At 39.1% G+C, this 27,750-nt stretch overlaps 1 protein-coding gene across 8 annotated transcripts; it reads left to right on the top strand.

Annotated features, from left to right (window-relative positions):
* The first annotated feature begins 10,046 nt into the window (after window positions 1-10,046).
* LOC114307344 (uncharacterized) lies at window positions 10,047-27,388 on the top strand. 8 transcript variants are annotated; one of them, XM_082922329.1, is made up of 21 exons: window positions 10,118-10,181; window positions 10,362-10,493; window positions 11,467-11,618; window positions 11,912-12,029; window positions 12,740-12,847; window positions 13,939-14,057; window positions 14,177-14,260; window positions 14,497-14,676; window positions 14,763-14,832; window positions 14,924-15,069; window positions 16,505-16,669; window positions 16,752-16,823; window positions 18,453-18,576; window positions 18,668-18,753; window positions 18,850-18,952; window positions 19,032-19,186; window positions 19,279-19,458; window positions 24,781-25,398; window positions 26,442-26,597; window positions 26,750-26,889; window positions 27,007-27,388. In XM_082922329.1, the coding sequence occupies exons 3-20, from the start codon at window positions 11,490-11,492 to the stop codon at window positions 26,822-26,824; spliced, it is 2,688 nt and encodes an 895-aa protein (XP_082778455.1). In that variant the 5' UTR covers window positions 10,118-10,181; window positions 10,362-10,493; window positions 11,467-11,489; the 3' UTR covers window positions 26,825-26,889; window positions 27,007-27,388. The 8 variants fall into 8 exon arrangements, with proteins under 8 accessions (XP_028108534.2, XP_028108529.2, XP_082778453.1 ...); XM_082922328.1 differs by having other exon boundaries at window positions 10,362-10,546; XM_028252733.2 differs by lacking the exon at window positions 10,362-10,493 and having other exon boundaries at window positions 10,047-10,181.
* The last annotated feature ends 362 nt before the right edge of the window (window positions 27,389-27,750 follow it).

The following is a 27,750-nucleotide window of genomic DNA, read 5'->3' as shown; positions in this document are numbered from 1 at the left end:
CCAGGTCATACTGGCCCAAGGCCACTGCCCATCTGGCTATTCTTCCTGTCAGATCTCCCTGCTGCAACAGGGACTTCAAAGGATGTTCAGTTAGCACCACAATTTTGTGGGCTTGAAAGTAATGGTTCAGCTTCTTTGAAGCCATTACTAAAGCCAGCATTAACTTCTCCAAGGGTAAATACCTGGTTTCCGCATCAGCCAGGGTTTTGCTTATATAGTAAACAACCATTTATTCTCCTTTTTCTTCTCGGATTACCACTGCACTTACCGCATGTTCTGAAACTGCTAAGTACAGGAATAGTTCCTCTCCAAGTTCTGGATTTGAGAGAACTGGAGCCGTGGTCAAATACTTCTTCAAGTCGACTAAGGCGACTTCGCATTCTTCTGTCCACAAGAAGTCTGTGGCCTTCTTCACTAAGCTGAAGAAGGGTTTGCATTTGTCAGAACTTCTGCTTATGAACCTATTCAGGGCTGCAGCCCTTCTAGTCAACATCTGTACTTGCTTCGCCGATGTTGGGCTTTTAAGTTCCAGGATGGCCTTGATCTGATCTGGGCTGGCCTCAATGCCTTTTCTGGTCATCAAGGTGCCGTTTGGTAACACTTACGTTTTCAGTTTTCTGTTTATATTTACAAAAATTTAAAAAACTCAAATAAAAACTTGTTTGGTAAAATTTTTGATTTATAAATCAGTGGTCTCAGTTTATAAATTTGGCCAAAAAATGAAAACACAAAAAATGTGTTTCCATTTTGAGTTTTCAATTTTTTTTTTTATCACCCAACATTAGCCACCACCCGCCACCATTTTCCACCACCGTCTTCCGCCACCAACACCACTCACCACCCCCTCTCCACCACCACCTGCCATCACCACTCACCACCCACCTGCTACCACCCGCCACCACCCGCCACCACTAGCCACCACCCATTCGCCACCACCACCCACCCCTCGCTGCCGCTACCACCACCACCACCACCATCACCACCACCCACCACCTGCCACTACCATTCACCGCCCGCCACCGCCACCACCACCACCACCACCACCCGCCACTTACTTGCCACCACCGCTCACCAGCCACCTGCCACCACTATTCACCATCTGCCACCACCAGCCACCCGCCACTACCACCCACCAGCCACCCACCCGCCACCACCCGTCACCACCACCCACTCGCTACCATTTACCACCCGCCACCGTCACCCACCCACCCACCACCACCACCACCTGCCACCACCACCCACCACCCACCACCACCCACTCGCTACCACCTGCCACCGTCACCCACCCACCCACCACCACCACCACCACCACCCGCCACCACCTGCCATCCACCACCCATTTGCTACCACACCCATCACCCGCCGCCGCCACCACCACCACCCACTCGCTACCACCCATCACCCGCCGCCGCCACCCACCCGCCCACCCACCATCACCACCCACCCGTTACCACCTGCCATTCGCCACCACCACCACCACCCACTCGCTACCACCCACCACCCGCCATCGTTACCCGCCACCCGCCATCGGCCACTCACCACCCACCTACCCGTCACCCACCACCACCCGTCATCCGCCACCCACCTACCACCACCACCCACCACCCGCCACCGTCATCTACCCATCCACCACCACCCACCCGCCACCACCAGCTACCCACCACCCACAGTCACCACTTTCCACCACCGTCTTCCGCCGCCACTTGCTACCACTTGTCATTTCTCACTCTTTTTTATATTTTTAAATTTTTTTAAGCATTTTGTCAATTACTAAATGCGTTTGTAGTTTATGTTTTTTTAAAAATAAACAAAAAATAAACAAAAACCAGTTTATAAAATTTTTATAAATATAAACTGAAAATGTAAACGTTACCAAACACACCCCAAGTATCCCAATAACTTACCAGATCCAACTCCAAATGCACACTTCGATGCATTAAGTCAGAGCCGATATGTTTTTAGGATGTCGAAGACTGCCTCTAAGTCTTCCAGATGGTCCTTAGGTTCCCTGATCTTCACGACCATGTCATCGATGTATACCTCCACTATTCGGCCAATTAAGTGTCTGAACATCTTGGTTACCAATCTCTGGTAAGTTGCTCCTGCATTTTTCAACCCAAAAGGCATCACTCTGTAGCAATACAGCCCCTTTAGGGTGATAAACGCAGTATTCTCCTCGTCTGGGGGGTACATGGCTATCTGATGGTACCTTTTGTAGGCATCCATGAAGCTCATCTTTCCATGCCCTGAAGTGACATCCACCAGTTGGTCAATCTTGGGTAAAGAAAAACTGTCTTTGGGACAGGCCTTGTTTAGGCTGGTAAAGTCCACACAGACCCTCTATTTACCATTCTTTTTCTTCACCACACTGTATTCGATAACCATGTCGGGTAATTTACCTCTCGAATAGCTCTGGCCTCTAGAAGTCTATCTACTTCCTCTTCCACTGCCTCAACATACATCAACGTCGGTTGCCTGTTGGATTACAGGTTTTGCCGACCTGTCTACGTTCAGTTTATGACAAGTGACCTCGGGGTCAATGCCTGGCATTTCGTAAGGCGTTCAGGCAAACACTTCAATGTTTGCTCTTAAGAAAGCCTCCAGTTCTTTTTCCTCTTCTTTGGCTAAGCCCGAGCCGAGAAGGAATAAGTGTTTTTCATCCCCCTGCTGGACGAGAATTTTCTTTAGGGCTTCCTCACTCTTCTCGGCTGGCTCCTTGCCGACGTCTTCTAGGACTTCTACATCCTTGTCTTTGATCTCTGCCCTTTTTGGTTCTCGTATGCTGCAGATGGATTTCATTGTTGCCATGGAGCAGTTCTTTGCCTGCAGCTGATCCCCTCTGACCTCCTCTATCCCATGCTCTGTTGGGAACCGCAATAGCTGATGCAATGTTGAGGGAACAACCCCCTTTGCATGTAACCATGGCCTTCCCAAGATTACATTGTATGGGGAGGGTGTGTCAATTATGGTGAACTCTGTCTTTATCTTCGTGGTGCCAGCCTGCACTTCCAAGCTTGCTACTCCCAGTGGCCACGTCGGCATTCCATTGAACCCGACCATTGGGCCATTGGATTGCTCCATATCGTCTGGGTGAAGGCCAAACTCCTTGTAACAGCTGACATACATGATGTCACAAAAGCTGCCTGGGTCAATTAGGATGCGCTTCACTTGGCACTCCTTAACCTGGAGGGATACTACCAAGGCATCGTTGTGCAGATGTTATACCATCTCCAGGTCGGCTTCAGTAAAGGACACTACTGGTCCTTAGCACTCCTCGGCCCGAGGTCTTTTCTGCCGAACCTGGTACACATGCTGCAAGTGCTTTACCTTTTGGGTCTTCCCCCGTATTTCATTTTCGTTGACTTTCGAGTGAACTACATTAATTACCCGAGGTCCGCTGCCTGCGGTTGCTATTCTCGGGGAGGTGGAGCTGGAGCTGCTGGTGCTTGAGGAAGTCTTGCTTGCACTTCCCTTGTCCTGGCCTCATCTACAAGGTCCCTCAAATGGCCTTGCCTTACCAGGTCTTCTAGGGCTCTACAACCATGAGTCGGATGCCCATCTTCATTATGGTAAGCACAATGCTTCCCAAGGCTTCTTCCTACAAACTCTCCTGGTACCCTTGCCGGTGCTGTGAAATAGGGTTGGGTTCGGATTTTATCCAGGACTTTGTGAATTGGGATTCAGAATACAGTTGTGATTGCCTGTGCGGTTCTCAGTCCTATCTCTTGTTTGTTGGATCCGTTGTTACCTTGGCCTCGCTTCGGCGAGCCGTTTCCTTTCTCTTGTTTTGTCGCCTTAATCCCTGGCGTGTCTTTCTCAACTCTGGCATATTTCTCAATTCTGGCCATGAGCTCCTCCATGCTTTTTGGCAATGTCTTTGCCAATGACTTTCGTAGTGAACAATCATCTTTTAGGCCGTTCTTGAAAGACACGACTGCCACCTCTTGGTTGCATTGAGTATTCGATTGAACAACTCATAATACCTTTTTGCGTAGGCCTTAAGGCCTTCATCCTCACTGATCCTCAGAGCCATCAGGGCGTCTACCCTTAATGGCTGTAGTTTGTTTGTTACGAACCTAGCTACGAACATCTCGGCCAGGCCTTCCTAGGTCTTCACACTTCTTTTTTGCAATTTGTGAAACCAATCTGATGCAATTTCCCCTAAGGATGAAGGGAACACCTTGCAAAGCAACGGCTCGTTCCTAGTGTACAATGCCATCAAGTTCAGGTATAAACCAACGTGAAAGTTAGGGTCCGACTTACCATCGTATATCTAGAACCTCGACATACTGAATCTTTTCGGGTCTTCAAATTTGTCTAACTCCACTGAGAATGGTGTTCTCGACTTATCAGGGGAAGTTGCCTCGGCATTTTGTTGCTTCCTCTTGAGGTAATCTCTCAAGTTCTCTTTGGTCCGCCAAGAGCTCGGCTATCTCTTGATTCCAGTCTTTTAGGTGCACTACTCCCAGCTTCGTTGTGAGCCTTTTTTGACCTTTCTCCATTGGTTGTATCGAAACACAACTCCTGACTTTGAACATGCCAATGTTCTCTGGGATCTGCTTCCTTGGTACGGTGTGTCTTTCGAGATTCCTCCATTCTCGACTCTCTTCGCCCGACCTCCTTTGAAGGCCGGTGAGAGTGTTTTTCGCTCCTGGTGTGCTGTGGGACTTTTTTCTACCCTCCCTTCTGGGCATTGGCCGCTGGAATCGGCGTGTCCTAGAGCGGGAACGGTGGCTGCATGACGTTGTTTTACATCATGAAATTGATGACCGTTTGTAGGTCCGTCAATTTGTTCGCCATTTTTTTTACCTCTCTGTCCCTCCGTAGGCACTTATCCTTCTATACCTGAAGGGAGTCCTCATTATAATACCCGCTTTGGTCCGTTCTTTGGTATGTCGCCTTCTTGGCCGACGTCCTTTCTTCCGTGATTCTAATCACGAGTTTCTTCATTACAGTTGTCTTCTTTGACGTCAAAGTCAATAGGTCTCTCACTCCCAGTAGGAGTGTCATCCCCAATCTTCTTTTTCTGTCCGTCGTTGGCCATCTATTCTCCTTTTCTTCCCACAGACGGCGCCAAATTGTGTGAGTGAATTTCTGACCACATTGCTAACTCGGTATTCAATTGGAGAGCACTGGCAGAATAGATGGCGCCTGAATGACCTACAACAGAAAGAAGAGATTCCGGCAGTGGTTCGTCCACCCGGGGGCACTCCGATGATCAAGCCAGTTATCTCTTAAAGATAGAAAAATTGCTTAACTCACTATTCAGAGTATAAAATGCGTACCTTAAACCCATTGGGGTGCCTCTCTTTTATAGCCAACACAATCCTAGTTCCAATAGAAGCCTAGCTTCAATGGACTTCAGCTCAGTGCTTATCTTGGACTCTCCAATAGATAAAGATAAACTCCCTAAGAGCTTTATCCTTATCCAGGCTAAAGTCCTTCCTTATTCTAGGACTCTTGTCCCTTATCCGCTTATCTCGGACTCCGATATCTTTGGAGATAACCTCGGCCTAGCCGAGATCACCTCGGCGTCACGACTATGACACGTGGCACCCCGGCTGACACATCGGCATCACCATGGCCACGTGTTGGTACTCAGAAAATATATCCCCACAGTCCGGTTGCAGAGTTTGTTTGGAGATGATGGATTAGGTTGGGTGTGGTGATGGTCGTTGGTCATCGTTACGAGAGAATAAAATAGGTCCAATCTCATCATCAATGGTCTTCAATGAGAGGCATTGTTGGGGAGGGAGGGAGAGAGAGTAGGGTTTGATTTCATTATTAGGAAGATAGAGAAGGAGAATGAGAGAGAATAAAGAAATAGGAAAGTTGTGGGTGGTGGCTCTAGGTTAAAAAAGTAAAAAGGCATATTTTCTAAGGTATTTTCGTCTTTTCACGTTCAAACCAAAGGGTAAAATGATCATTTTGTATAGACAAATAATATAGTTTGTGCAAAATTGAAAGATTGAGAAAATCTTGATATTGCCAATTAAAGTAGAAGAAGTTTATGTAATTATTAAAATCGTAGAGGTGGTCTCTGCATTTGTAAGAAACTTAAAGGGAGGTAGGTGTAATTTACCCATTTTAAAAATTATTTTTTACTTTTGGCTCATCTTGTGTAAACAAATCTAAAAAATTTTTTTTTAAAAAAAATAAATAAATAAAAATTAAAAAATAAGCACACCAAAAAAAAAAAAAAACAAAATTTTTGGTTTACTTTTATGGTTTTGGAAATTTGTTTCAAAATTTTTAATTTTTTTTAAAAAGTTCCATTTCATCTTTAAAGCCTAATTAAAAAAAAAAAAAAAACACAAATGCATCCAAAACAAAAATAAATAAGGATAAATTATGAAAATAGTCCTTATAATTTATATAATGTGTCAATTTGGTTTATATTATTTTTAAGTTGCTTGATTTTACCCCTTAACTTAATTGATTGTGTCATATTAGTCCAATAAATAATGGTTGTTGGGTTTGGTGGACGAAAATTTAAATTATGTATCAATTTGGTCTATGTAGTTTACACGATATGTCAATTTGGTCCATGTAAAAATTGAGTAAATTAAAATAATAGAAACCAAATTGACACATCTTATAAACTATAAGGACCAAATTGATATATTGTTTAAGCATGTGACGACTTTTCACTCACCAAACCTAACGACCATTATTTATTGGACTAATATGACACAATCCATTAAATTAATGGACAAAATCGAACAAATTAAAATAATACGAATTAAATTGACACATCATGTAAATTACATGAACTATTTACATAATTTACCCAATAAATAAATTAAAAACCCCAAACACCCTTCAATAGAATCGTGCTAGAGATGTAAAATTAAAAGGAAAATTTACCTAGAAATTCCATCTTGGGGAACGGTGATCCGTTTAATTCTAAAAATTTTCTTATAAATCAATTAGTCTCATTGATTTTGAAAATGTAGATTTAACATATTATTTGAAAGTTATATTTACGGACCCTTATTTCTATTATGTTTCTTTCTTCTTTTTTTCTTTTTTATATTTATTTTTGTGCTAAAAAGATAAGGTACACAATCTATAATAATCGAATTTGTAAATCTTTTTTATTTGGAAAACATAGGAGTATAAAAATGACTTGAAATATGGAATTGTTCAAGCATTCCAAAAAAATGTGAAATTCTTCAAACATTTCAAAATGAATACAAAAACTCATTAGTAAGTTTTGGGCAATTGTATAATTTCAAACTATAACACTCTAATGTAACACTGGAACGTAATACTTCGATGTAACACTTTAAAAAAACTTCTTAGTGTATTTTTCTCAAATGTAACATTTTAATATAACACTGTAAAAAATTTTTAGTGTATTTTTCCAAATGTAATATAATACTAAATTTTTTTTTCGTAGTGTAACATTCCAATGTAATACAAAAATAAAAATAAAAATCTATTAGTATATTTTTTCCAAATGTAACACTCCTAAAAAATGGCATGAGATTCTTCAAACCATTTCAAAATGAGTAAAATATTTCTTAGTAAGTTTTGGACAAATGTATAATTCCAGACTGTGAGTGTTACATTTGGATAAAATACACTGAGGAGTTTTTTAGTATTGTTGTGTGCATTAATTGGAGTGTGTTACGTTTGAAATTATATTGATTGGAGTGTTACGTTTCGGAAAAGTACAATAAGAAGTTTTTATTTTTTATTTTTTATATGTTACATTAGAGTGTTACGTTTGAAACAAATACATTAAAGAGTTTTTTTAGTGTTACGTTGTTATGTTTGGGAAAAATACTCTATGCATGTTTTTAGTGTTTTTGTGTGTTACATTAGAGTGTTATATTTGAAATTACATTAATTGGAGCATTACGTTTGGAAAAAATACACAAGAATTTTTTATGTGTTATATTAGAGTGTTACGTTTAGAAAAAAAATACACTAAGAATTTTTTTTTGAGTATTATATTAGAGTGTTATGTTATTATTTGTAATGTGGGATTTGCTTAAAAAATAGGAAAAATCCAAAACATTTATAGTGCGGATTACCCAAATATATAATTTTACATTTGAAAAAATTCACATTTATTCGTAAAAAATTAAACTTAAACATATAAATAACTAATTTTTTTTTTTTTTTGGTTTATTGAGATTTTTGAATTTATAAGAAAAAAAAAATAAAAGTTCATAAGATCACATTTTAAAAGTTATTAAAATTTCATCCAAATTAAAATTGATTTTAGTTTTTATTGATTTATTTATTTTTATCAACTTTAAGGCCTCGTTTGGAAACATATTTTTTAATAACTTTTTAGTTTTTTGACTAAAATATGATGTAAAAAAATTAGTATGTTTGAAATGATTTTTTTAATTTTTTACGAAAATAAGTGTAAAAGTAGAGAGAAATTTTTTTTAAAATTTTTTTGGGATAAATTATTGACTTTTTAATTTTTTTAGTAATTTTTTAATTTTTAAACTAAAAAGAGAAAATTATTCAATAATTTTGAAACACCAAGTGAGCATAGTTCAACCTAATCACTAATTATTTAGCCTCATGTTATTCTTTATCTCAAATATAAATCGTGAGTCTTTATCATTTTTTACCAATTAAAATTTTATAAAACACCACAAGTCTATATTCAAAAAATATTAAATAATCACCCACTAAAAAGTGATATATCCAAACGAAGCTTCATTTAGGAGTTTTTTTTTTTGGAAACAATAGTAAAAAGCCAATTTTTTTGACTTCTTAACCTTTTTTTAGCCAATAAAATTAACTTTTTGACCAAAAACAACCAATTTTTTTGCCTAAAAAATTTATCAAAACCAACCTCCCAAAACACTGATGGGACAGGAAAAACCTAGGCGGGACAGAGCGGATCGTGTTGGCATACCACCGGGCACCACTAGTAGTGGGACGAGTCCAGATCCTCTGCAAGCTTTTCCTGCAATTCTTTCCTGTAGTGCCCCAAAACGACGTCGTTTTGGGGCAAAACTTGAAAAAAAAAACAAACAACATCAGGAGATAAAACAAAACCAAAACAAAAGCCCCATTGTTGGCCAGCTCCCCCAGCAGCTCCGGCGACCCCCAATCCCTTCAACGACCCTCCCCCAAATCGTTCTCCTCTTCCGGCGGTCCTCCCGAGCCACACCTCCTCCTACTTCTTTTTCCTCTTCCTTTCTTTCTTTCTTTTCCATCTAGATCTAGACAAACATAGAGAAGATACATATATATATATATATATAAACAAACAAATATACAAACGATTTGACCAAAAAAAAAAATTGAAATCACAGAAGTGGGTTTAGTTGAGAGTAGAAAAGAGATGAGTTTGCTTTATATGGTGACTACAATTAAAAAGTGGGTTTAATGTGGGTTTGCTTTGTGGGTTTAGAAGTTAGAGAGAGAAGTGGGTTTAATAAGAAAAGTGAAATCCCATATATTGAGTAACGAATGGGAAGAAAATTAAAATATTGCACATTTATGATGAAGAGGACAATATACTATTTCATGACCATGCCTTTTCTATTGCAAGTTCAATTCCAATTGTTGTTTTAAAGAGCCTGAACTTTTGTAACTCAATTTCTTGAAATTTAAACATTCCAATATGAATTTTTTGTGTGGAAAGATCTGAAAATTTTAGGCCATTTTCTGTCAATTTTTTGTGTGGAAAGATCTGAAAAGATCTGAAAATTTTAGGCCATTTTCTGTCAATTTTTTGTGTGGAAAGATCTGAAAAGATCTGAAAATTTTAGGCCATGGGTCCAGCTATTCAAAGCGGCAGCAGATTGATGCTAAAAGACGTCTTCTTGATAGTTTTTAGAGAAGAAGGAGGAGGGGGAGTAATTATTTCATGGTAGTTGGAATTGAAAGAACTGAGAGAAATCTGGAAGGAAGAAGACGAAAATCTCTTTGTAAACCAGCAGAGAGAAGACAATGGAGGATTTATCTGCTGCTGGTGGTTATATATTTTTTTTAAGTTTTGCCCCAAAACGACGTCGTTTTGGGGCACTACAGGAAAGAATTGCAGGAAAAGCTTGCAGAGGATCTGGACTCGTAGTGGGACCAGAAAAAAAGAGGGTTTTATTTCTTACTCTCCAAGGTGTCCGTACAAAGCCGATCAGACATTTTTATCAGCTTCTTCTTTTTCTCTCTGTACCCGATTCAAAGCCTTCCCTATCTAAGAGGTTCGATTTCTTCTTCACTTGTTTCATATCGGACTATACCTATATATACGTATAAGCAATTCGATTCATTCTCTGTTTCTCCTGCAAACCCTTGGTCAGTTGAATTTTCTGTTTCATCCGTATTTTTTTGAAGCATCATAGCCTAATTTTCCCTATTTTTTGTTGTTGTTTGTTTCCCAGAATTTTCGTTCGTATCACACTACTTAAATCCGACTATCTGCCCAGTTCATCGATTTTTTTTTCTTCTTTTCTTGTGTATAATATTTGAAGGAATTTTGTCAACTTTTTCTCCAATGTTTCACAAACCCTAGGGTAGGGTTTTACTTCAAACTTTCATAGACTTATCAATATTTTTGGTGATTGAGGTTAGTCTATTAATGTTGGTATGTAGATTGATTAATTGTTCAAACTATCATCTGTTTTGTGACCAAAAAAAAAAACTTTAGGAATTTATATTTTCGGTTCAATCAAGAATCATAATTTGTGTTATATTTGTTACGACCCAAAATGCAAAAACACATCAGAAAATAGTTTTTGTTTTCATCTACCATGGCTATCTTTAAATGGCCAGCTATGCTGGTCGCAACGTGATGTAGAATGTCACAGTTCCGGAGTAGACAGTAAATTGTTTGACAGAGATAGTGTTTTTTTGTTTGTTTTGCTTTTGCATAAGAATATATAAGATAGTGGAATGTATTTTACATGATAAGTAAGGCAGAGCGACCCAGGAGGAGAATCAGATGCAGTGAGCTATATTTAATTTATGTGATATTTGTTAAATTCTTAATAATTATGTAGAGGTTTAGTTCTATGTATCTGCAAATGTATGAACTAACGTATTTGTTGGTGACATGGAAGCCAACAAGGAAAAGAAAATAATTAGCACCCTCTTTGAAAGGAGGAATTAAGAAAGAGACAGAGACATAATAAAATACGTTTTTTGTTGGCCTTTCAAATATTCAATTTATGGTATTCGTAGGTGTACACTCAATTTTGATTTACATTCTACATTTTTGGTTTGTATAGATTGTTGCTTGTGCTGAACTGAAATATCATTCAGATCTTATAATTTTTGGCAAGTTTTTTACTCATACTGGAATGACATTGGTGGTATTTATCTATTAGGCATTTGAATATCTAAGTTGAATGGCCTGGTATCTTAAGTTGTTTGTGTGGCTTCCACACACATAGCTTTACCTAACATCCTTTTATATATAAACTTATTAGAATTGTTCACAATTTTTTTTACTGGCATTGACTCATTATGATATGAATTGTTCTTTAGCAATCAGCTTCCTGTCAAATTACATGGCGGATCAGCATTCAATTGAAGGTTCCGGTACGACTGATGTTGGTGGTGAAATCGCAGAATCAATGGTCGAGCTGAATATAAAGACACTAGATTCACAGATCTATAGCTTCCAAGTGGATAAAAATGTAATTTTATCAACTCTCTTAATTTTTGTTTATTTTTTTAAAGTCATGTTGATAGCTTTTTACTTGTTAATGTGGATAATTTTGTAATAATAATAATTTCCAATTGTAATCTTAATATCTGCACCATTTAAAATTGTAATTGAGTTGCGTATATGAAGTTTTTCAGAATTACTGAAATATACACTATATAGGCTTGAACATTGTTGAACTCGGACTTTATTTTAATACATAAATTTAACCTTTTCAATAATGTTTACTCATTGGTATGTGCTCTTGATCTTGAAAAATTTCAGATGCCAGTCTCACAGTTCAAGGAGAAAATAGCTAGTGAAATTGGTCTGCCGGTCGGGCAGCAGCGGCTGATATTTAGGGGAAAAGTGCTGAAGGATGATCACCAGCTTTCCGAATATCGTATCCTACCATTCCAGACATTTATGATGTATTTTCTAAGTCATGTTTAGATGACATTGGATTTTTCCATTAACCATAAAAGGGTTCTTTAGTTTATGGCATTGCATTCCCACAAAACCACCAAGCCTTTTCTCCTATCATGAAAATATTCCACATGGAAAATGATGAGTCATGGTGGAGGGAACAGTAGGATTTTATGGAATAAGCATATTTTCTTTCAAACAAGGTTCACTGGGATGAGTATTTTTGATTGTGGATGATCAACTATGTTGGTTTCATGCCTTACTGTGTAGCCATCCACATAAAAAATTGTAATACTATGTCTTCAATTATAGGGTGTCGGTTTTTAGGACAGGTAATGTGGTTTGTGGATTAGTTATATGTCTATAAAGAAACGGATTGTGTGTTTACTGATTTCAAGTGTTGGTTGCTGATCAAAAAAAAAAAAAGAAAAAGTGCTCTGGTTGGTTTGTTTGAGATTTTGAATTGAATAGAGGCATATTGGTGTTTCAAAATAAATCGACATTGTTAATATTTTGTTAATTTGCTAGTCAGGAATGTTTTTCCTGCACCCCTTTATTCTTCTTTGATGAGGATACTTTCCTCTTCTAGAAAGTGCAATGCAGCAATCTCGACACTGTACATTCACTCTATGTCAAGGTCTCATTGTATTGTTTTTTTGGGTAGTATAAAGCCTTGACTATGGATAGATGTTGACAATGGCCATACATTGCATCTAGTTGCCAGGCAGCCTTCTGAAGCCCAGCCCCATTCTAGTATGAGTACTGGAGAGACAAGTGCAAATAATGGTAACAGAGGTATTGATTCATTGGCTAATTTAGGGGCTGTTTGGGAAGTGAGTTTGGTGGCTTTTTTGGCTAAAATAGCCAGTAAAGACAAAATCGGCTAAAATAGCCAATACTACAAAATGTTGCATTCAAACTATAATTATTTTATTTTTTTCTCTTACAACCATCAAATCAACTACAAAAAAAAAAAAAGACAAAAAGCCAACCAACTTCTCAAACACAACCCTTTTACCCAGACTAAGGGGTTGTTTGGGATGTCCTAAATAAGTGTATTTTTTGACTTTTAAGACTAAAAAGTTGAGGAAAAAAAGATGATTGTTTGAGTTAATTTTTTGACTTTTTACGAAAAAATTGTATAAATTAGTATAGGAGAAGTTAGGGAGAGTATGCAGTACGGCTTGTACTGTATGGGCAGAATGATTTGATATAAGAAATGGTTGCCTCCTTTTCGGGTATTGCATTAGACGGTGTTGTTCAGCCCGTGAGGCCCATCACGGATCCCGTTTTGTTAATCGAAACCGTTCAATGTGTAGAACTCGTCGAGTACTATATGTTTGAAAAAATCACGTTGATCGGATATTGATAGCTATCTGATCGAATTAGTTTTTTTTTTTTGACCGTTAACTATAACACCATCCATTTTTTTATACAAAATTGATTTGATCATGTAGTTAGCGATATCCAATCAATGTGATTTTTTACAGGCATATAGTATTCGACGAATTCTACACATTGAACTATTCAGATTATCAAAATGAGACCCGTGATAGGCCCCCACGGGCTGAACAACACCGTCTTGTTTGTGCGTTCCGCCTGTGCAATTTTTTCAAAAAACTCAGCAAAAGTCTGTGGGACGTCAATCTGAGTTGTAATAATTTTTGTGTAAAATTAATTTTTTTTTTGATGAATAGTGATAATTTTTAAACTTTTTTACTAACTTTTTGGCTTTTTGAATTATTTGGGATATGCCAAACCAGGCCTAAAACAACCAGAAAGACAACTAAAATTGCCAACTTCCCAAACGAGCCCTTAGTCTTACGAGGTTGTGAGCTTTTATTTTTACAGGAGATTTCACTAAGATTTTTCTATTGGATTTGCAGGACATGATGCTAATGCTGCTGGTCCACATAATCGCATTGGGCAAGTATCGCACAGTGTAGTACTTGGGACGCTTAATGTTGGGGACCAAGGAGAAGGAATTGTGCCAGATATAACTCGGGTATGTCTGTAGGCCTCTAACTCTTGGCCTTTTCTTTCTGCAATCCATTGAGGGTATCATGGTTGGATTATATCCGTATATTATGGCTCTAACACCTAGTTTTGTTGATCGGCTTTCAGATTATTGGTGCAGTTTTGAATTCTATTGGCGTTGGTGGCCAGACTGCATCTAATGTTACTGGGGGTGTGCAACCCACTGTGCAGGTTTACTTTTTCTCATTTGTGCTATTGTTTTGTTACAACCCCTCAATGACCATCTTTCAGTCAAACTGTTGATTGATGTGAACGTGGAACTGATGGCTACAACTGTTTAATTGATGTGATATTTGGTTGTATGAGACAGTAGGAAATGTGTTCTGACAATGTTGTGGCTACCCTTGGAGTTGCTAGATTGATATTAACAGTCACCTGATTTGACTAGTTGGTACTTTTCTTTTCAGTTCAACACTCCAGTCCAGGCTTCTCAAAGAAATGAAGCAGAAGGAAGGCAAAATAATATTGGTGCACTGGGCCAATCAGGAAGTCAAACACAGCCTGCACAGGCATTACCAAGTCAATCCTTACCCCAGATTTTGCAAATCCCACTGGGAGCAGCAATTCCTGTTCCTTCTCTTAATACGGTAGAAAAATTATGTCTTTTCTGTCAAACTCTTACCTGCGTTGCATCTGGTTGTTTCTTATATATGCATTTGTTTCTGATTTTCAGCCAATTCCTGATTCTTTGCACACACTTTCCGAGTTCATGAACCGCATGGAGCTGGCATTGTCACAGCATGGTGATGATTTCAAAATCGTAATCTCATTATTATTATTTTTTATTGTATTTACTTTGCAGAATAACATGTCTATATACATATTTATGTGTAGGGTATCAGCCTAATTCATCACCAACCAGCATTGGAGATCTGTCAGCAGTGGAAAGTGCACGTGGATTGTCAACACCTGAAGCATTGATTATTGTTCTGCGACATGCACAACGGCTTCTGAGTGGTCACACTGTTGCTGCATTATCTGTATGCACTTCACTCAGAGAACTTTATTTTGGCTTTTATTGTTCTGTTAATTTTACTTTGTGAGGTGGTTATTTTGTATCCATCTCCAAAAACTGTCTATCCTTCTTTCATGTTCTTTTATTTCTCTAGTATGATCATTTTTGAAGCAACTCTCCGGTTGGAAATGGTCTTTAGTAGAAACTGACGCTATTTCCTAGCTAGGTGCAGTAGTTTCTGGACTCCAATGCCTGATAGCTACTCAACTATTGCTTCTAGTTGCCAAGCTAAGGATTGGAGTCTCCATATCAAAGTCCCCTTCTGGCATTGGATGAGTCAACATGATTATTTGATCTTGAAGCAACCATGCAAATTTCCCTTTTCTCCCTTTTGCTTTATTGTTGTGCTTCCAAAATAACAATTGAAAATTGAAATAATATTTATTTATTTTATCTATATAAAACTTATTGGTTTTGAGGTTAATTGATTAATTTGCACAGAAGAAAAACTCTTTTGGTTTGATTTTGTGCTATTCTCTAATTGATTCTTTCTTTCTTTTTTACTTGTTCCTTTCTTTTTCTTCAGTTTAAGAGGGACCTTATTTAGTGATCAGTGCCAAGTGCGAGAGGGTGAGGGGGCGTGAGATAATCTTAATAGCAGCCTAATGCAAATTCCCCTCTACCTATTTACATATAACGATAGATACTTTAATTGTACCAATATATTCACTAAAATGGAAGTGAAAATAGTTGGGACCTTATAAGTGTACTCCTTTAGAACCCAAATTCTGTAATTAGCTTAGTATATAATAGTAGTTTTCGCATCACTGTTTTGATTTGTAAGAGGGGGAAATTTGGATGATTGGACACTTTATGCGTGAAAAGAAAATATACATTATTTGTTAAACAATTTGGGAGGACTATAATGAATTCTTAGTTGATCTCAGGTGAAATAAGAATTATCTGTTGGTGATACTTGATAATTCAATGCATAAATATATTTAATCTTAGATGCTGGGAATATATTGTAAATTTACATCCATCAGAGAGGAGATTGTTATCATCTGGGTGGTTTGTGCAATTGTGTATTGTTTTAATGGACTCATGATTTGGGTTGTATCTTGGCAAAGAAAGCCTTGGAAGTTACGTATATTTTGCACACATCATTTCTTTGTATGTGCAATTTTCAATGCTTTGTGTGACCATGTGTTGATATACTAATCTAGTGTTGGAATCAGATAGTATTAAGAGTTCACTCAGTCACCTTTTTCAAAGTAACTGCAAATTGCAAAACAAATACTGGCTTTGAAAGGTTTAAGAAAGAATCCAGCATCTAACACTTATTCTGTGGGTTCGCACAGAAGTAATGCTTGGATATGAATAAACCTCGCAAATAGTGCTGTACTTCTTTGTTTTATTTTATCTGATAGTGTTATTTGTAACCTGTTGCAACTCTGTAGCATATTGCAGGACGTCTGGAGCAGGAGGGGGGTTCTACTGATCCCATGGTAAGGGGTCAAATTCAGACAGAATCTATGCAAGTAGGGTTGGCAATGCAACATTTAGGTGCGCTTTTGCTAGAGCTTGGGCGGACAATTTTGACTCTGCGTATGGGACAATCTCCTGTAAGATCTTGTCCGTCCTGTGTACTTTGCTTCAGATTTTGAATGAATTTCACTTACAATTTTTTGTATGCATATATTGCAGGCCGAGTCTTATGTGAATGCCGGGCCTGCAGTTTATATATCTCCATCCGGGCCAAATCCTATAATGGTTCAGGTTTGTAAATGATTTTAGACATTCCATTTTCCATCATAGCATTAACCAATTAGGTGCTTTTGAAGCTGAAAGCATTTTTTGTGGTAGCAAACCATTGTTCAATATTCAAGTTGATTGAAGTCCAAATTGTATTAGTAGGATTGAAGTTTTTAGTCTAAAACATAAAAGGTTATGGCACTAACTTGAACATGCCGCTTCTAGTGTTGGAAAAGGTCTAGTTAGTAGTATGTGCAGCATTGCTGCTTACAAATGTGAATGAGATACTTGTGCGATTGTTTGTGGCGAGAGCTGTGTTACGTGGACTCTTCTATTACCCTGAGTGTACTTGTAAGTTGTATCCCCTAGAAATGACAAGGGTAAGGGTATGCTATTTGTTTCTATGCCCTGTACCTAAGTTAGTAGCTTGCATCATGTTATTATTTCACGAAGTTTGAAGAAGAAAATCAAATTTAATGGTAAAGAAAAATTTATAGTCTCTCACATAGATGGGAGATAAAAGCACTTTATTCTCCAAAATCTCGTTTGATTTCAAGTACATTCCTAAATGATAACATCTTAGATCGAAACTTTATACAATATAGTATATTTAAATATTCAAGATGTGTCCGCATACCCGTACCCAACTTTGTAGGGTTTAGGAAGGTCTAACACCTAGACATATACTCACACTTGATATTCATACCCAAGTCTTGTGACAAAGTCGGAGATTGCCTTTGTTATGTGTATTTGTTAGTAAATTTATTGTAGTGCTAAGAGTCCTACAATTTGACGTTTCTCGTTATAATGGTTAGAAATGCAAGGATTCTAGGTGACGGATGGATTGAAAAGAGATTTTTTTGTTCTAGTGCTAACCTAAGAAGCATGGACACTGGACAATGATTTTCAAAGCATTAGGATACATACACTGTGGAGATACCACGGAAAAGTATATTTTAATATATTTTTATTTGCTATGTATATGAATATAAATTTAGGGTACAGAGATATGATAGGCATCGATGTATATGTAGGTGTATTTTTTGTTTCTTTTTTTCACTTTCCCTCTTTGTTCCATGTATTTTATTTGATCTTAAATTAGCTTTCTAAAATTTTTAAAAAAACCCCATAAAGATGTCCTGAGCTGTGCCCAAACATAGGACACATATCTATGAAGTGCCCCCATTGTGCCCTTCAGAAATAATTAAAAGAAATAGACATGCCGCACGGACATGGGTGTTGGGGTTTGACAAGTGTTGAACATGGACACGGCGCCCATTTTGGATTGTCTGTGCTTCCTAGATGCTAACTAATCTTCTGAATTGTGTTTAGTTTGGAGATATTGTTGCTTTCCAATGACTGTGGTGGACTTGTATGGTGTCTCAATTAGTTATGTGTGAGCCTTGTGCTGCTTATATAAAGTGGCATGCGTCTTTTTGTGCTTGCTTAGTTTTTTGGGTCAAGAATTGGCACTTCTTGAAAACTGTTCAGGATTAATTTTCTCTTTCAACAAGATGCCACCCCATGAGGTACCCCAGGTCGTTTTTAGGGAATATGGTCTAAAAAAAGGTGTCATCTTTGAATAACCATTTGCTGCCTAATGAAGGTTTCACTTTTTACATCTGAATGATATGTGCATATATTTGTTTGCAGCCGTTTCCTCTTCAAACCAACTCCCTGTTTGGTGGTTCTATTGCTGGTCCGCCAAATTCCGGGACTTCTGGTGCTGTTGGTATTGGAACCGTTCCAAGACATGTAAATATTCATATACATACTGGTAAGGATATTACACATTATATATACCTTCTTATATAACTTGACACTAATACTTCTTATATCAGGACACTCACATGCAACTATTGTTTCAGCTGTTGGTCCCAGGGCATCTAATGCCGAAGGGGTGCAGGGAGAACCTGGTAATCGAACTGGTTCTGGCGATTCAGGTCAAACACGGGTACTGCCTTTAAGAAATGTTATTGCAGCTGCTGTCCCATCTCGACCCTCTGTTACAACTTCCAGTACTTCTCAAACTGTTGTTTCTGTTTCACAGCCGCCACCTGATTCTGTTCCGCTATCTACAGTTATATCTGAAGTCAATTCACGAATCAGAAACTATGTTGATAACATGCGGAGTGAAAACCAGGCTCCATCAGGTGGGGTACCATAAAATATTTGAGGTCCCCCGAGTATAAGCTATGATTTACACTGAAATGCCCTTTGACATTTGTGTAGGCCGATCAGAGATTTTGACCGTCCAGAATCCATCTATAGGATCTGATGCTGGCAATGATGAAGGGAACGTTCAGCATAGAAATCTGGCTGACAATGGAGCTGGAGAGGCAAGTCCGTCTGTCCCTGGTGGTGTGCCTGAGAGGGATGGTCAGAAGGTACCTATTGTGCAGGCCAGCATTCTCATTTACCTGAAGTTTGCATGATTTGTTGACTAGAAACTGGAATTGATTAACTAAATAACTGCCAGGCACATACTGAATGCTGCCAAACTAGTGATGACAAGGTCACAGAAAGCGGTGTGAATTCAAAAGATGTATCTTCTACTAGCTCAGAATGTGCTGCTCCAAGATCTGGTTGCGGGAATGATAATCCAGAGGTTGCCACAGCTGTTCCACTTGGATTAGGGCTGGGAGCTTTGCAACCTAAGGTGGTCTGATATCTACTTCTTGAAGTATATCTTGTTGTTGGGTTCATTATCCTGAATTATGTTTGGGTGGTCATTTGTCTTTTGTCTAGTGGAAGAACTTGTTCAATGGGACATGTTTGAATACTATTTCTGATTTACCACTATAAAATTATAAATATATGTCTGATGCATAAAAATGAAATATATGAATATAGATAATGTAAATTTAGACAACTTAGAGACCTTTGGTTGTTATGTTCACGCCTATCAGGCAATGGGGAGCTCACTTTGTGGACTACTGATTAATGATGCCACAAACTTTTGTTGTGTTGGGCATAATACTGTAGAAACACCACCCTTTGATGTGTTAAGAGACCAGATTGATCTGAAGTGAAAGAGGCTTGTTTTCCTTTTATTACCTCAGTTATTTTCACCTTTTGCATTTGAAACACAATAAAAGGGGTGGAACACTCTGAAATGACTCTGAATTTGGAGCAAACTGAAGCAGAGGGTGATCTGCATCATTTTCTTCCTGGGAGCGAAATCTATCTACTCATAGTTGCACTTGAAGGCATTTGATGTTTTAATTGTAGAAGTTTGGCAAGTAGGTTCCGTGGTCTCTGATCCTTGGCTTGAATTAAACCAAGCAGGATGTTGCATCTCCAAATAAACTTGATATTGTTACAGCTTTGACTTGTCCCATTGAGTTGGGATCAATCATTTGATTGGTGCTTGGTGTGGTGATGTAGGAAGATGGTAGGCACACAATTGGCAAAGGATCACCTGGAAGCCCTAGTAGAGAGAGAGTGGCAGTGGAAATTTTTCTGATCTTGCCAAAGGGAATTGGAAAAGGCTTGATGTTCTTGCACAGCAAGCCCAGATAGGGAGGTTGGCCATTGAGGTCAACTCAAGGGGGACACGTGGCTTAATTTATTTGTTGTGTGTAGGGATCTTTTGTCCTGTAATCTGTTAAAATCCACTTCACCTACTTCACCCACTTATCCACTTCATCTCTCCACCTACTTCACCCACTTAAACCTACTCCACTAAACCTAACCCACTACACCACTACCACCTCATCTACTCCACTAAACCTAACCCACTACACCACTACCACCTCCACTTCACCTACTCCTTACCTACTACATACTCACCCTCTTCTATATATAGGAATCATGAATCATTGTAATAAATATAACATTCAATATACAATCAATCAATAATACAATTCTCTATTTCTCTTTATACATTAAATTTCTTCATGGTATCAGAGCCATAAGATTTAGGCCCGTATTTTGTTTTCTCACCGGCGGGCAGCCGGCCGGCAACCTTGCCTTCGCTGTCCGCTGGCGGCGCCGCACCTGCACTGAAGGTTGCCCAATTTAGGCGGAAAGTTTGCTCGGTATTTGGCATTGTAGTACCATTAAAACTCTGCAGAACTTTCTCTCTCCTTCACTCCCAGTTTTCCTCTGCGCTACTCCACACCCCCACCCATTTCATATTGCCCTTATCCACCGCCACAGTTAACAAATCATCTGATTCAAGCTACTTCTTCTTCATAATCTGCTTCTTTATTGTGCACCTTGTTCCAGGTGATAATACTGTAGATGGCAGCATCATCAGCTTGCCTAGTGGGAAGTGGTTTATCTACCCATAGTACTAAACCAAGTTTGGGCAAAGAGATCTATGGCAGACGCCTTTTTTCTTCCTCTAGCCTTCTGTCATTGGGTAAGTTATTAAAAAGAAATTATGTAACAGCATCTCTGGACCAAAGGCACCATGAAGGAAGAAGAGGTTTTTTGAAGTTGTTACTCGGAAATGCAGGACTTAGTGTACCTGCCTTACTTGGTGGTGGGAATGCATATGCTGATGACCAAGGGTTTTCTTCCTCCAGGATGTCTTATTCTAGGTTCTTGGAGTACTTGGACAAGGACAGAGTGAAAAAGGTAGATTTATTTGAGAATGGAACCATAGCTATTGTTGAGGCTGTTTCTCCAGAATTGGGGAATCGGGTGCAACGAGTTTGGGTCCAACTCCCTGGACTCAGCCAGGAGCTCCTTCAGAAGTTCAGGGAGAAGAACATTGACTTTGCTGCGCACAATGCTCAAGAGGACTCAGGTTCTCTATTGTTCAACTTAATTGGAAATTTGGCCTTCCCACCAATCTTAATTGGGGGTCTGTTCCTTCTCTCAAGGCGGTCATCTGGAGGAATAGGAGGTCCTGGTGGACCTGGATTTCCTCTTGCCTTTGGTCAGTCAAAAGCCAAGTTTCAGATGGAACCTAATACTGGAGTGACATTTGATGATGTTGCTGGTGGAGATGAAGCAAAGCAAGATTTCATGGAGGTGGTGGAGTTTCTGAAGAAGCCTGAGAGGTTCACTGCAGTTGGGGCTCGTATCCCTAAAGGAGTACTTCTTGTTAGTCCTCCACTTTACACCTCACATGCCTTCTCTCTGTCTAAACAATAATTTTCCACCACCCAACTTTCTTTTTATTTTCTTTTCTTTTCTTTTATTTTATCACCCACTCACTTCTTATGATGAAAACACAATGGACCCAACTTCATGCCAGCCACATGGGCCTGTCCCTTCGCCAATGCTCTCATCCTTTTCCTTTTTTCATATATATATTTATTTCGCCAACCAATACCACTTTTTTTAATTCCTTAATTTATTTTAATTACATGAGTGGCCTCTCTTTTCCACCATCTCCCTCTTTTTCTACACAATATTTTTGTACCACCGCCCACTCCATGATTTCCATATTATTATTATTATTATTATTATTATTATTATTTTCACACAAAAAAAAAAAAAAAAATTCATTCCAGTTGATTTTTCTGCCTTACCACACCTACCATTCGAGTTTGCCAAACACACTTATTTTATTCATGTCAGGATCAACCCCGATCATAATTTTACACGAAAAAAAAAAAAAAAAAAAAAAAAACACACCCAACACCCACAGTGGGATTTTTCTTCTCTACTCTGCTGCAGGTCTCTTCTTCTTTCCTCCGTCCTGGGCGGCCCTTGACGGTGTTGCCTCCGTGTTTCCCACTCCACTGGGCACGATCACTCCACCCTGCTCCTCCACTACAGCATATGGCGGACCTCCAAATCGGAACATCACGGTGGCCTTCCGCTTCAGCTCCTTATTTTCCGCCTTTAGCACACTTAACTCTGCTCGCGCATCCTTATACATGCGTTGGAGCAGAGCCAGTTGGGCGTTTAACTGCTGCACCTCATTTGTCCTACTCTGCAGCCGGTTCGACAAATTTGTAACCGCAGTCATGGTTTCCACACATGACTTCAATGTATACTGATTGGCCTCCACATCCGACTGCACTGCCATTCTTTGCTCCACAGACCGCATAGGAAAGTTCAACGGAGCAAACTCCGGGGCGCTTGGTTGAGGTTCCAGTGCCACCGCACCAGTTATCTCTCTTGTTGACTCGTTGAGGTCGGGAAAGAGAGTTAGCAGACCACGGGAAGATGAGGCCATGTTCTGGGTAGCTGAACGGGAAGAAGAGGCCATGTTTTTTGGGTTGCTGAGTGTCTCCGAGAAGGGTTGGATACAGAGTATTTACAGATTGTTTCAGAATGACAAGTTCAGAGGTTTCAGTCTGGTTTGGTTTCCACCGCCTCCGCATTGGTTTATATCGACACTGACGACGCGGCCGACACGCCACTCTGTCGCTCACGTGCCTCGCCGCGTCTCCGGCTCACCTTTTGATGGCTCGACGCTTTCTGTCGGGCACGCCTTTTGATGAAGTGGGCGCGCCTTTTGAGGGCGCGACTTTTGAAGGCTCACTATATATATCCATATATATATATATATATTTGGGCAGCCTATATACACCATCATACAGTGTATTTTTTTATGGGTCCGACAAGACTCTGTAAACTGTCCCGACATTGATTCCGGTTAGCTCCTTCATGGGTCCGACAAGACTCCGTAAACTGTCACAACAACTGTCACAACAGTGTCTGTTACAACGGTCCGACATGACCCCGTAAACTGTCTTCTACATCGGTCCGACATGACCCCATAAACTGTCTTCTACATCGGTCTGACACGACCACACAGTGTCTGCTACAACGGTCCGACATGACCCCATAAACTGTCTTCTACATCGGTCTAACACCGCCATCCAGTGTCTTCTACACCGTTATGACACCACCATACAGTATCCTCTACAACGTTATGACACCCCCATACAGTGTCCTCTACAACGTTATGACACCACCATCCAGTGTCTTCACCAATGGTCTGACACGACCATACAGTGTCTCCTATCCTCTTTTATTTTTCTGCATTTTTCTTGTTTTGTTACTCTCTCCAAACTCAAGTTGGTTAGTTCCTATCCCCCTTGAGTTTGCGGGGGCTGTTAAAATCCACTTCACCTCTCCACCTACTTCACCCACTTATCCACTTCACCTCTCCACCTACTTCACCCACTTAAACCTACTCCACTAAACCTAACCCACTACACCACTACCACCTCCACTTCACCTACTCCTTACCTACTACACACTCACCCTCTTCTATATATAGGAATCATGAATCATTGTAATAAATATAACATTCAATATACAATCAATCAATAATACAATTCTGTATTTCTCTTTATACATTAAATTTCTTCATAATCTTTCCTAGGGATCTCCCTCCACGCCACTGATAAAACATGGAGATTTCTTGTTGCACCCATGATCGCCATCATACCTTAGTGTTATGAGACGTTTAGAGGTCTTGGATACACTTCTCTCTGTCTAAGCCTGGTTGAAGCAACCTTGACAATCCCTCGTCTCTAGGCTCCAAGCCACATTCCTTCAATGGTCCCATGTGAGGGTCGACGCCCTACTGCCAGCCTAGTTTGGTTAAGTCCTTTGGCAAATCTCCTGTGGACAAGTGGGAAGGAGATTGCCACAGGAAATCTGTAATAGGAGATTTGTGATGGGAGACCCTACATTTGAGTTAACCCAAAAATGGTGCATCCAATTCAACATTGGCTCACGTGTTGCCTCATAACACGTGGTGCCAACTAACCCATAAGGTCATGACGTGGCAGTGTCATGTAATGGAGATGGATACATGTACCTACACTCATCTCCATGGTTGTTTTCTTTATTGATGAACACACAACACGTGACATTGTTTAGTAACGTGAGGGCTTTGATTTGGAGGAGTAAAATATAAATTTTTATATTTAATTCCTTGGTACTTATTACAATTTTGCTTCCATTTGTTTTACATTCTGTACTTTATTTATATATTTTGGAACCCCTGGAATATTATGGCCATTTGTTTTTTACTAAAATTGTGTATTACTTTCTTGATCAGAGACGTAGTATGCAACCAAGATCACTGAGCAAGGGTAGTGATGCAACTTCTAGTGCTCCCAGTCAAAATCAACAAACAAGAACGAATGGCCAGCAGATTTTGCAATCTCTTGCCAACATGAGGAATACAAATTCCACATCATCAGGACAGCTGCCACCTGCCCTTGGGCGTATCATGGAAAGTGTCCAAATGGGAGGGCAAGGTGCTGATGGTCAGTTTGATGCAGCAGGTGTTATGTCTCAGGTTCTTCATAGTCCTGCTCTAAATGGTCTATTGGCAGGGGTTTCAGAGCAGACTGGCGTTGGTTCTTCTGATGCCTTGAGGAATATGTTGGAGCAATTTACTCAAAGTCCTGCTATGAGGAATACAGTAAATCAAATGGCTCAACAGTTTGATAACCAAGACCTTGGAAACATGCTTTCAGGGTTTGGTAGAGGCCAAGGTGGTGGCATTGATCTGACAAGTATGGTTCAACAGATGATGCCCATAGTTTCTCAAGCTCTCAGTGGTAGGTCTACAATCCCTCAACAGTTGCCAGTTGTCAGGCCTGATCCCCAGCCACAGTACAATGAAAGAAATTTGAGCGGTGTTGAGAAAGCAAATGATCAAGATACTCAGGTCTGTATCTAAGACATTGAAATCTCGATACCTATGAATGCAGTCCAGTGCTTTACATCATGTACACACACCTCTCTTGAACTTTAATTGATTAATGTACAGATTACTTGAAGCCAGCAACTGGTTTCCATGTGTTACACAGTAACCTACATTCCTAACTATGTGGTATGAATCTTGTGTGGGTTATTTGTTTTTTGGAGCACTTACTTGTTCATTTGTGTAAAAGGAACCTAAGTAGAGTTCAGTTAGTTCTCCTTCTGGCTGGGACCATAAGACGACTGTCAGTTTGGGCTTCATTTAGAAGTGCAGCTTTATCCCCCTAGTTATATTGCAAGCTAAGAATATTGTGTGTTTGCATCATGATTGGAGCCTTAAGAAGATTCATGTTTGGAAGTTACTTCTTGGTGGACGATGATCCATCTGTCAGTCCCAAATTTAAAATTCTGGAAGGGAGGATTTTATCCATACAATTCGTTCTACCTGAGTATCATTTCATTTCATCCCCGTTTTTCAATTCTTCACTTGTTGGAGTGTTGCATTTTGTTTAGAACAGTGTTGAGTTGGCTATTGAAAGTCTAGAAATTTTTTGGTTTTGGTTGTATACTTAGAAAGACCAAATAGTACATGATCATGAAAAATTTGTAATTCAACAGTCCACTTGTTTCATTCTTCACCCTTCTCTATTATTTTGGTAATTTATCTTGTAAGCTTTTCTGCAAGTATTGGATATGGCATAGGCATTGTGCCAGCCTACAAGCCCCAATTGTTATGTGTTGGACGTGATTAGCCTTGGTGTGAAAATTGAGGAGATTTTTAAACTATTTGGGTAGCTCTTGTTTCTTTTAGATTTGCAATTATTATCTATGCTAACTTGCTCAACTTCTAGAAATGTATTATTCCGCCGACTATTCTGCCCCAATTGGTATGAGGTGGAGCGTTTCACCCATGCAAGTACCCAAATATTTGACATCAAATATCATTGAGTTGATGGTTGCTTAATTTAAAAATCCCTTATTTCTTGTTGCATTGATTCCTTTTTCTAGACTGAACTCCAAGAAATGGTTCAGAGAATCGAACACCAGACTCCACCTGAAGAAATTTTTCGTACTATAGCTGAAAGTGCTGCCCAAGTATATGACAGTGGCAGTGATGGAGAAGATCTTGTGAATGAATTGTGCCGTGAAGAGGGCCTTGCCAGTGTAATTATTTTGTCTTGTGCCATTTCTCTACCTGTCACCATTTCAATTTCAAAACAATTGTTTGTAATTGCATGTAGTGCACTTTTATCTGCCTGTTGCATTGCAGTCTGTAATTGCTTCTATTTCTCTTCCCCTTTTTTGGGATCTTGCAGGAATTTATGGAGGTTCTTCGTCACGATCTTCGTCAGCGACTTCAGGGTGGGGACGGCTCTGCAGAGAAGCCATAATTATCCTGTATTGTCATGGATGGTTTCTGATATCATCATAATTGTTCTGGATGGCAGAGTTGCTGGTAATTATTGTGAACATTGTGTCACTTCAAATTTGTTTTTCTGCAATTATTCACAATCATTGTATAATAAGATTTTAGTTTATATGATTTTAATTATAGCTTATCTGCTTGTTTCAGATCATTTATTGTAATGTATCGAGATTCTAAACAGTAATACATGACCAATGGAGAAGTTTCGCTTTCAAACAGTTACCGTGAACGACTTTTGATATTGGATCTCCTGTTGTGCTTTTCTTGACAACTTGAAAATCCAAAACCTAGGCTAGAAGGTTATTTTTCCTTGATTGTTGTGAAAGCATTATTGAAATGAAATACTTTGCAGATGCTCAATTCTACATTGGTGTAGACTTGGATGTGTTTAGACATAACACATTTGGTTTGCAAGTCGGGGTGCAACTGTGTTAATTGAGTTTTATATGTATGTTTTTCTTTTGCGCCATGTATTTCTTATATAACATTAATCATTATGCTTGAAGCCAACAAAAATGGTTTTCGTGCTTGGATTGCCTTTCCAACTGGGAATGAGTGTATGCAAACAAGGAATGAATTGAATGATTGCCCAGTATTTCTTCATCATATGAGGTTAATAACATGCTTGGATCTTGGATTTGTTGAAGGAAAATGGGGGAAACTGATTTTTTACCCCCTGCTTTTTTGGTTGGGCTAAGAAAACAAAAAATGAATTGGCATTTATGAGAAAATTCTTTGTTTACTGGTTTTTTACTGGATTTTATTCTCCCTTTGTTCTTTTCCCTCAAAATTTGAGATTTAAATGCAGTTCCTTGAGGAGTTCATGCATAACTTATTACTAGTATTTTTTGAAAATTTTATGGTGGTATTAAAATGATGGGAAATGGAATT

The sequence above is a fragment of the Camellia sinensis genome, chromosome 3 (genome assembly GCF_055761805.1).
Source record: "Camellia sinensis isolate YWXY chromosome 3, ASM5576180v1, whole genome shotgun sequence".
Lineage (NCBI taxonomy): Eukaryota > Viridiplantae > Streptophyta > Magnoliopsida > Ericales > Theaceae > Camellia > Camellia sinensis.
This window is presented reverse-complemented; position numbering and strand designations above follow the sequence as displayed.

Bases quoted from the DNA above. Each gene is read 5' to 3' on its own strand.
- LOC114307344 (XM_028252728.2), top strand. From the start codon at position 11,490: ATGGCGGATCAGCATTCAATTGAAGGTTCCGGTACGACTGATGTTGGT. The intron at 16,670-16,751 runs GTAAGATCTTGT...CATATATTGCAG, and splicing joins TGCGTATGGGACAATCTCCT to GCCGAGTCTTATGTGAATGC. The intron at 26,598-26,749 runs GTAATTATTTTG...GGGATCTTGCAG, and splicing joins GTGAAGAGGGCCTTGCCAGT to GAATTTATGGAGGTTCTTCG.